General features: G+C 43.3%; 1 protein-coding gene across 1 annotated transcript; it reads left to right on the top strand.

Annotated features, from left to right (window-relative positions):
* Window positions 1-1,812: 1,812 nt before the first annotated feature.
* Window positions 1,813-6,341, top strand: LOC100193742 (uncharacterized). The gene is made up of 7 exons (NM_001367037.1): window positions 1,813-2,165; window positions 4,540-4,716; window positions 4,821-4,961; window positions 5,098-5,199; window positions 5,271-5,341; window positions 5,444-5,511; window positions 5,781-6,341. The coding sequence occupies exons 1-7, from the start codon at window positions 1,995-1,997 to the stop codon at window positions 6,026-6,028; spliced, it is 978 nt and encodes a 325-aa protein (NP_001353966.1). The 5' UTR covers window positions 1,813-1,994; the 3' UTR covers window positions 6,029-6,341.
* The last annotated feature ends 3,757 nt before the right edge of the window (window positions 6,342-10,098 follow it).

A 10,098-nucleotide genomic window follows, 5' to 3' on the forward strand; every position in this document is an offset into this window, starting at 1 on the left:
AGTCCTCTCTTGTCATCGTTCGAAGAGGATTAGAGATACTAAAATTTACTTTTAATTCATTTTAAATAAAAAAAAGGATTTTAACCATTTTGATACTCTTCGTTTTTGTACTCCCAAACTAAAACTGGGGGTTTCTGGTTTTCTCAACAAACTAGGGGCTGCTTCCAATGTTCCATGGTTTTGTGTCGTGTGCTGTCCTATCCCGTTGATGGTGGGAGACTGGGAGTCGGGACTACTGCTAGCAGTACTTCGCTTTGGAAAATCAATACTATTAAAACCCGTGCATAAAACATTCTACTCGTACAAACGAACCACAAGCTTTTGCGATGTTAATGCTGGGCCCGTTCAGCCATCCTAGTCGCTTGTCATCCACGTGACCATTACTATTATCACATCGCCATGCTCCTCGTACATTGATTTGTACTAGTCGGTTGTCCGTGTGTTACGACGACTTACAACATTACTCACGTAAACTATTCATAAAAAAAATTTAAGATTTTTTATTGATCGTTTCCGCTCTCTGTGTAATATTTTTTGATTTTACTAACTGATGTTATTGTTTACTATATGCAATATGTCTTGGTACAACACGACCAATAAAGTGAGCGATTAAAAGAGAGTTCACAACGACTGACTGAACGAACAGAAATTTTAAAATGACATAATTCCACCATTCAGAGACCAAATAAGAGAAAGTTTGTCAGCTCAAGTTTCTAAAATAAGTCACATAAAGTCAAACTTATAAAAAAGATAGATCAAAATATGAAGTGATTGCTAAAGTCAAGCATCAATAAAAATTGGATGCACTCCATATAAATTATGCTACTTCGTAGCAATTACTAACATTTAAAACCAATAAATAACCTTTCATTTTAATGTTAGTGTGATAAATCATTGTTGCTCCATTTAATTCAGCAACCTCAAACACCATGTAGTCTATTGCGCCAATGTGGTCTCCGAAATGACATAATGCTTGCAAGAGCCAAGAACGTCGTGCTTTACTTGGGTTGTAGCCTCGGGTCGTAGCGCTGGCCTGGCCCGACACGATTATTTTTTTATTTTACAAAAAAATGTATACACATATATACAATTTATATTCAATATTAAAAACATCTAAGCATCATGTTCTACTGGTTAGACAGCTTACCCAGTGTCTTCCACCCTTCTTCCACTAGGGCATGTGTTTGAACCCCACCTTCTGCACCGTTTTTTTATATTTTACGCTGATTTAATCAAATGAATCGACGGTCTAATGGGCTAGCCCGACACAGTCAACAGGCCGCCATGACGTGACTGGGCCATAGTTGTGGCCTGCGGGCGTCTGGCCCATGTCGGGCCGCCGTTTGGCCATCTATAGGTGTGCAACAGATTAATTTGAAATAGATGTGAGGTGTTATTTGTAAAAATATGACGCGGGACGACCGTTGAAACTGATGCTTTAAGTATAGTATAGATATAGACTACTAATAGAAGTGATTTGGTTTGAGAACAAAAATCATGTCTAAATTCGAAATTGGACTCGGATTCTTCTTGAAAAAGGAAGAAACCTAGTACATACTCTCTATTTCAAAACTTCAAAATATAATTTGTTTGACTTTTGCAACCTTAATTTTGACCACGCGTATTATTCAAAAAATTCATGAAAAGTAAAAAGGTTAAGTCATATGTAAATTATATTTGATAATAAATAAAGTCACAGTAAAACCTTTTATTTTGTTTTATAATTTTTTTAAATAAGATGATTGATTAAATTTAGAATTAAACTTATTATAAATTAGGAAAGGGCTGTAGAGAGCGAGAGAGGGAGGAAGAGAGAGAAGGTGCAGTCAGTCAGTCAGGCAGAGAAACGTGCGGAGGTGGAAGCCACAACGGGAGCGCCTACCCTCGCAGTCCGCCCCTCGACCTCGGAGCCGCAGCCCGCGAGGAGCGTTCACAATCACACCGGCCACCGCGGACCCTAGCGCTTTAGCCTTATCCGTCCGAGCGCGCGCCCGATGCAGACGGAGGCGCGCGTGGGCGTCGTCGTCGACGGCGGCGCCGCCGTGGGCCGGTGCCAGGAGCAGCGCCACATCGGCACGGCGGCGCACCTCGCCGCCGGAGGCTTCGCGGGCGCCGTCAGCAAGACGTGCACCGCCCCCCTCGCGCGGCTCACCATCCTCTTCCAGGTAATTTTTTCTCCCAGCTTATATCCCTAAATTCAAGTTTTTACCCTACGTTTCTATGCTGTATAAGCGTTATTGTACGGGATGGAATCGACCATCGACGAGCGGCTGGGAAGAGATTGAGGGGCTTAGAAAGCAAGAGGCGTCCTTATATTTGTCCCTTTTGTTTTTGTTTGCTGCTCTGTGGGGGAATTATGCCCGGAAGTTCGTCCCCTGTTTTGAGTTACAGATGGTCAGTGGACGCTAGCAGTCACATGAAGCTAATCAAGAAAGATATATGTACATTTGTTTGTTTGTACTAGTTGAATCACTAATGCTTTAATGATTGCTATAGAGGAGATTCGCTCCAAAAAGCAGTCTCTCTTTTGCGTGGCCCTGAGGTCCATTATCAGTGGGTGAAAGCAATAGTATCTGTTGTTTTGATATTCTGTTTGGTCTAAAAAAATGGAGTTACAACTTATCTGATGTCAGACGTAAGTAAATCGTATCTTTTTGTTTGGGATGTCGTTAGTGCGCGTTGTCGCTGCACTTTATGGTTGTTGAAAGGAATTATATACTAAGAACAAGACACCTAGGCATTTTGCTTGCCTTAGGGATCAGAAGCTAAGAGGGACATGGCAGTTGACAGGTTTTGTGTTCCGTCGCTTTTGCAAGTGCTAAGTTGTATTTGCGTGCACTGGGTTACTGGGTATAGATTCCTCCGAAAAGATGTATTAGATAGAGGTTTGAAACAAATGTTTAAAAATGTATTTTCATCTCAAAGTAGAGTATGGAGACTTGTAGCCTTATAGGACTCAACATGTATAAGGTTATTAGCAATTCAGAACAATGCTTCTTTTTCCTGCCATTGTAGTATTTTTTGTCGCAAGGACTGAAGCTATCATTAATAATCATCGAATGTGTAAATTAAAAGAAAAAAGAGGTTTCCCCTTCTGTTAGTAGCCACTGTGTTTATTTCATCCAGCAATGTGATGCCCATAGCATATCATGAAAAGTAACTTGGCAAGCATGTTGCAGGACATATAGTTTTCAGTGAACCTGGATACTTCATTTGCTATTAGAATTGTACTAAATAGATTAGGAGGGAATTTTATGATCTACATTCTGATTAATGCACACATTTTCCTGTCTATCATATATGGAAACTCACATCACTTTTTGTAGATAGGTGGAGACATTATACTCCCTCCGTCCACAAATGTTTGTCGCTATGGTAGGATTCACCAAAACGGTTCCCTTCCAAAAACCAGTCGGGACCGATATCCGATTAATCGCGATAAACTGGTACAAACTAGCCAAATTCACATCCAAACCAATTTTTGAATTGAAACGGCACAAAACTGATTAATCGGCCGATAAGACCGATAAATCGGTCATTGAATTGATAAATCGGCAGCACGTGTGAAGAAATTGAACCATTGTCATTTGGCAAATAAAGTATATTGAGGTCACAAAGTTTAAACAAAAGATGACCCAAATGTTTATCACAAGTTAAAAGATTTGAAGTTAAAAGGAAGAAAATCCTCAAACATAGCTACTAGAGGCCACCGGTTTATCTCTACCTGGGACCGATTTATCAGCTAGCAGGGGCGGCTAATTGGTAAAATCGATCGATTTTTATTTTTTCGAAACTTCTTTGATTTTTAGTTTGAAATCCGTAGCGTGTTTTCAAATTTGGTTTCAGTGGAAAGTCTTAAAACAATCCATATTATTTATAGAAAAATTGGCATCACATTTCTTCAAAATTTATAAAATATCCCAAATTCAAATGGGTAAACCGGTGATGCGGCCAAACCGACCAGGACTGATTACCGATTAATCGGCTGGTTAGCCGGATTTATCAACCGGTTTGGTCCTTGTGCCATGGTATTCGTGCTGGTCAAACTTTCTTAAGTTTGACTAGATTTAAAGAATATATTAGCAACATTTGTATCTTGGAATAATTTTACTACAAAAATAGATTCAAAGATCTATCTAATAACACTAATCATGTACTATAAATATTAATATTTTCTTATATAAATGTGGTCAAAGTTAAAAATAGTTGACTCCTTGAAAAATGAGAACAGCCAACATTTGTGGACGGAGGGGGTATAATCTTTGCCAATTACATACATTTAATGAATGTTCAACACAGTATCACATAAGAAATTTCTCAGTTTTGCATTTATTATTGTTCTGTTTTACTCAGCAATTCATTCTGATCCTTAATGAGTGTCCTGAGCTTTTAAAGTCCGCTTCACAATATTGAACTACTGCACTTGTTACTAATTTATTGTGTGTGCATGCCTGATCTGATATTCATTCGCAAGAAACAGTCAACACGTTCTTGACATTGAGATTTCTTATAGGAGTCTGTTACATGCTGATTTGACAGGTAGCTGGTATGCATTCAGATGTTGCGACTCTAAGGAAGTGTAGCATATGGCATGAGGCTTCACGAATTTTTCGAGAAGAAGGGATTGAAGCCTTTTGGAAAGGAAATCTAGTGACAATTGTACATCGCTTGCCTTATTCTGCCATCAGCTTCTATTCGTATGAGCGCTACAAAAATGTAAGAACCAAGGTTTTGTGCTTTAGCTTTTAAATAAAAAAATTGCATAGTGAGCTTCAGCATTCAAAACTATTTTCATGACCTGATTCAGATAAGCATTTCAGCTTCTCCAAACGGTTCCTGGCCTGGATAGAGACTCAAATAATGTTGGTGTTGTACGTTTGCTTGGTGGTGGTTTGGCGGGAATAACTGCTGCATCTTTAACTTACCCGTTGGATGTTGTTCGTACTCGCTTGGCGACGCAGGTAACACTCCATATTATTCTTATATCCTGAATAAAGTTTAACACCTGGTTAATTTTGTACTCCTTTAAATCAGCTTGCATGGTGTTTCTTTGTGGATCAAGGATTTATTTTGTACTTTTCATCTAAATTTCTGCAGAAAACCACTAGGTATTACAAGGGCATCTTCCATGCGGTGTCCACAATTTGTAGAGACGAGGGTGTCAAAGGATTGTATAAAGGCCTTGGGGCCACGTTATTGGTAGGTCATGGACCTTCTACTTATATATGGTTTTTTAATGTTGGGTTGCTGCTAACTTTTAGAAATTACAGGGAGTTGGACCTAGTATAGCAATCAGCTTTTCTGTCTATGAATCACTAAGGTCTTATTGGCAAATGGAAAGGTGCTCAGCATTATTACTCTTTGTTTTATATTGTAATGTTAATGTCCTCTTGAATGTGTTGTCCAAAATTCCAACTGATGCCTTTGGACATATATGCACCAGGCCCCATGATTCAACTGCAGTTGTTAGCTTGTTTTCTGGGAGTCTATCTGGTATTGCATCATCTACAGGTAAGTACTGACATTTTATCCCTAATGATTTTCATTCTCGATTTTTTCCTTACCGAGTAAACAAAGCCATAACATGCATTTATATTATTGCTTGCACAAACAGTGATCTCTGTTGAAGCAGCTAGCAGCACACTTATGCAGCGATATGCTTTTATAAACCAGATAGACAGACTTAAGTTTATCCACTTGCATTGCTAAATTGATTACCTCACATCATAAAATAAATGATTTCCAACAGTGGATGTTAAATTCTTCATTCATTGTTGCAGCCACATTTCCCCTTGATCTTGTAAAGCGACGGATGCAACTTCAAGGAGCAGCTGGGACAGCGTCCGTCCAGAAATCAACCATATCTGGAACTGTCCGTGATATCTTGCAGAGAGAAGGTCTCCGTGGCTTCTACAGAGGTATCGCCCCTGAGTACCTCAAGGTCGTTCCTAGTGTTGGAATCGCCTTCATGACATACGAGACACTGAAGGGCTTGCTCTCCAGCATTGACATAGACGATGAGAGCTGAGGTTTCCCATTATACGAAGAGGTTAAACTTCACCGGATTTTTTGGCCATAGGTTACCATCAGAATGTATGTAAGTGCATCAGAGTGGTTACACGAACGGCATTGTGGCAGTTTTGTAGTTGACGGTAGGTCAAAGCTTACCTGAGGTGTACAACTAGTCTTGTGTTGTACCATAGGCTAAACAGAGCAAATAAGCACTTCATGATGGAGTCTTCATCTTGTGTTCCTTTGTACATTATGCTCCATCAAGGAAGAGCAAAAAAAAAAAAAAAAAAAAGAAGAGGAAGAAGGTGAAAGTCAATGATTTTATAGGTTTTATTTTCGTTTGCAACAAATGCGTTTGCTGGGATGTATGCGTCGACTTTACTTCGTGTCCAAAATCTTTTTTTAACATGCCAGGGTAAACTTATTCGGAAATTGAAGTACACATGGCGGCCGTCTGGCCAATGTATTTATGCATATATTGGTATATCTATACTTGTATACTACTCAATTAAAGAACCTAACGTAGACGTCTTCACCTTCCACGTTAACCTTCACCTTCCACGTTAACATTTTGGGCTTGCTCCACGTGTCTGGATTGGTTCTCTGGCCCCACGTGTCCCGCCTTAGCGCCGTGCCCTATGGGCTCCAATGCCTGTTCAACACTCTCTCACTGTCCTGTGACCCCCAAACCCCAGCGCTTGTGCAGCGCAAAAAATAGCGCAGAGTAAGTACTTTAACCCACGTCTCTTGTTTTAGAAATTTGGAACTAACCAGCAAACCACACGTAACTTAGTGTTTATAAATAAACAATAATTATATTTAAATAAATATTTTAATACCTATTTATATGATATATAAAAACCGTAGTAAAGTACGTGTATTTGGCTAGTAAAGAACCTGTACTAAAGATTATCCACATGTTGATGACCTGTTGTCATGTTAGATTTGTTGTGTATCGGGATTTTGATTATATATCGGGAGGATGGAATATTTATTGTGTGCTCGTGCCACATTCGTCTGATTCAAGAATTCTTGAAGCTACCATACATGAGTATGATATTCTGACACCAGGACTATTTCCAGTGTAATTTGTCACTGTACATTCCACATACTTTTGTGTAGATATAAATTATAATCATGCCCAAGAGATTCTCTGCGCAAATAATATTTCACATCAATGCAATAAACAGTTTTAGATGAAACTCCTACATTGGAATTTGAAGAGACATGGGAGGCTCACTGGAACACAGGTGTTGGAGATAAAAAAGAGTCACGCGGACGGTCCGGGCCTGAGGCCGGACGGTCCGCGGTCCGGACTGTCCATGGTGGCGGCGCGGACGGTCCGCCCCTGCGCAGAGACAGCTAGGGTTCCTAGTTTCTCGCGGGATTTGTTACCTAAAACCGTGGGATTGACTCGGAAATCAGATCGAAGCGGATCCAGACCTCCCCCTTTATATAGATGAAGGGCTACGGCCGATGGAACCCCCAACAATCGATCCAATCAAATCTATTCCTCGTTTTTACCTTACGCATTAGGAGTAGTTCTAGTTTAGCCCTAGTGTAGTATTCCAATCCCCAAATTCTCCGCTTCTCTTCGACTCTACGTCGATTAGAGGAGTCTAGGTCGGCCTGCCCGAGCCTAGACAACTCCTAGGATCTCTCCTCCCCGACGGGGTCCCTCCCGGGAGCGAGATCCAGGCGCCGCCGGCGACCTTCGCCGCCCCTGCGCACGCGCGGACCGTTCGGCCCCAGGGCGCGGACCATCCGGCTGTCAAGCAGGGAACGCCAACCCCTGTACCAGGTCGCGGACTGTCCGACCCTTGGCCGCGGACCGTCCGCGCCTCTACAGAGAGCACCGCCGCGCCTCGCACCAGGCCACGGACCGTCCGGCCCCTGCGCACGGACCGTCCGCCCCCGTACAGAGAGCACCGCCGCTGGTTCGTGTTGAGTGTTTGGCACCCTAAAAAGGTATCAACATACTTTTTGGCGACTCTGCTGGGGAATAGGTGTCTACACCTGCTAAAAATCGGCCCATAGATGGCCGGTTCTAAGGATCACACCAAGATCTCCACCACCAACATCATCAAGCCGGCCATGGAGGCGCTCCCGGCTGATGACCAAAGACCCTTTGAAGACCTCGTAATGCGCGATGAGAAGGAGGTGATGCGGCAATGGAACGAACAACGCGACAAGGAAGAGGCGGAACTACTGCATAAACTCTCCGAACGGCGCAAGGATGCGGCAGAAAAGTACTTGTCACACTTCACTGTGGATCGCCACCAGAAGATCATCCGTCAAGGGGAGATCGATATGGAATCTCTCCTACCTCCACTTCAGGGTCCCGCTGTAAGTACTCCAGATCTATCTCTTACGACTTTCATGGATCAACGAGGAGATCAATTAAAGCAATATGTAGATGAATCTGTTAAAATGCATTTACGTGCATACGAGAAATCAGCTGCTTCTAGCTTTCCATCGCGAGAGTCTAATACAGAACCACCCGCGTCAAACACATCGGCTATAAATGGGTCACCCTTGACCCAGCCATCATATGGTATGCCGATGCACACTTTCGTGTCACCATCACAGCCGCAACCACTAGGCACGCGGCAGGTACTGGACGCGACCGGACCGTCCGAGCATCATCTTAGATAGTCCGGTTATACCGCGGACCGTCCGGCGTGTTTCGCCGGACCGTCCGACCCGATGCAGACCCGCACACAAAACACTCAGGTCGCACCGTACATGGCCGGACCATCAGGGTACAACCCCGAACAATTCGGCCCCATCACGGACCGTCCGGCGCATCACGCCGGACCGTCCGGATATGTTGCGGACCATCCGCCATCTTACGTCGGACCGTCCGGATATGGCATGAACCGGCCGACGTATTACGCCAGACCATCCGACTCTACACGAGTCCACGTGCAGACTGCCCAAGTCGCGCCATATATGACCGATCCGTCCAGGTACAGCCCTGGACCATTCGGACCGATTGCGGACCATCCAGTTCTTTACGACAGACAGTCTGGGTACGAGACTACCCACGTAGCACCTTATACGGCTGGACATTCCGGATATACCTTCGGACCGTTTGGCCAGGTCGTGGACCATCCGGCCTCTTACGCCGGACCGTCCGGATATGCGTACGCAGAGCCGAGAGCTGCGCAATATGCACAGTTTCCACATTCATCACAGCAACATTATGGTGCCCCACCAGCAACACATTGTAATCATACCATACCACCTCATGGACATAGGGCTGAATACTGTTCGGCCACAAGAGAGCCTGAGAGGTATAGGGCAGGAGCTGGTGACATTAATAGGACACCTAACACACACCTCAAACATCCCTGGGAGGAAAGCCGACAGAGTGATGTCGGGCAACCTGAGATTTCCACCCACAAACTCAATGGATGGTCGCCAGTCATGGCGGAGAGGATCAGAGACGAAGTAGCTGGGGTGTTCAGGGACAAACTCGGTGTTAGTGTGTCAGGTACATGGCAATCGTATCGGAAGCCTTATAGCCACCGATTCGACACCGTGCCATATCCACAGGGAACTAGAATACCAGCCTTTTCTAAATTTTTCGGTGAAGGTGGGAAAAGCACACACGAACATATAAGCCAATTCATAGCACACTTGGGAGAATTGGCTGATGGGGAATCCTACCGTGTTCGTTTATTCTCGTTGTCCCTTACTGATACTGCATTCGCATGGTACGCAGCCTTGCCACCAAACTCTATTAACTCTTGGGAAGAATTAGAGTAGAAATTTCATGAACACTTCTTCTCAGGAGAACATGAATTAGAATTGGCTGACTTAGCCTCAGTCCGACAGGGGCCTGAAGAATCGGTTAATAACTATATCCGGAGGTTCCGGGACACTAGAAACCGATGCTTTCAGATCCATATCGCAGAAAAACAACTAACATGGCTAGCTTTCAATGGGTCGCGACCTTACTTAAAAGAAAAATTAGATGGCACACTGAAAGGGAATTAGGCTTACACCTAGTCCCTAATTAATTTTGGTGGTTGAATTGCCCAACACAAATAATTGGACTAACTAGTTTGCCCAAGTGTATAG

Source organism: Zea mays, chromosome 3 (genome assembly GCF_902167145.1).
Source record: "Zea mays cultivar B73 chromosome 3, Zm-B73-REFERENCE-NAM-5.0, whole genome shotgun sequence".
NCBI lineage: Eukaryota > Viridiplantae > Streptophyta > Magnoliopsida > Poales > Poaceae > Zea > Zea mays.

Coding starts and splice junctions, on each gene's coding strand:
- LOC100193742 (NM_001367037.1), top strand. CDS start 1,995: ATGCAGACGGAGGCGCGCGTGGGCGTCGTCGTCGACGGCGGCGCCGCC. Junction 4,962..5,097: donor GTACTCGCTTGGCGACGCAG/GTAACACTCCAT, acceptor AAATTTCTGCAG/AAAACCACTAGGTATTACAA. Junction 5,342..5,443: donor TCTTATTGGCAAATGGAAAG/GTGCTCAGCATT, acceptor TATATGCACCAG/GCCCCATGATTCAACTGCAG.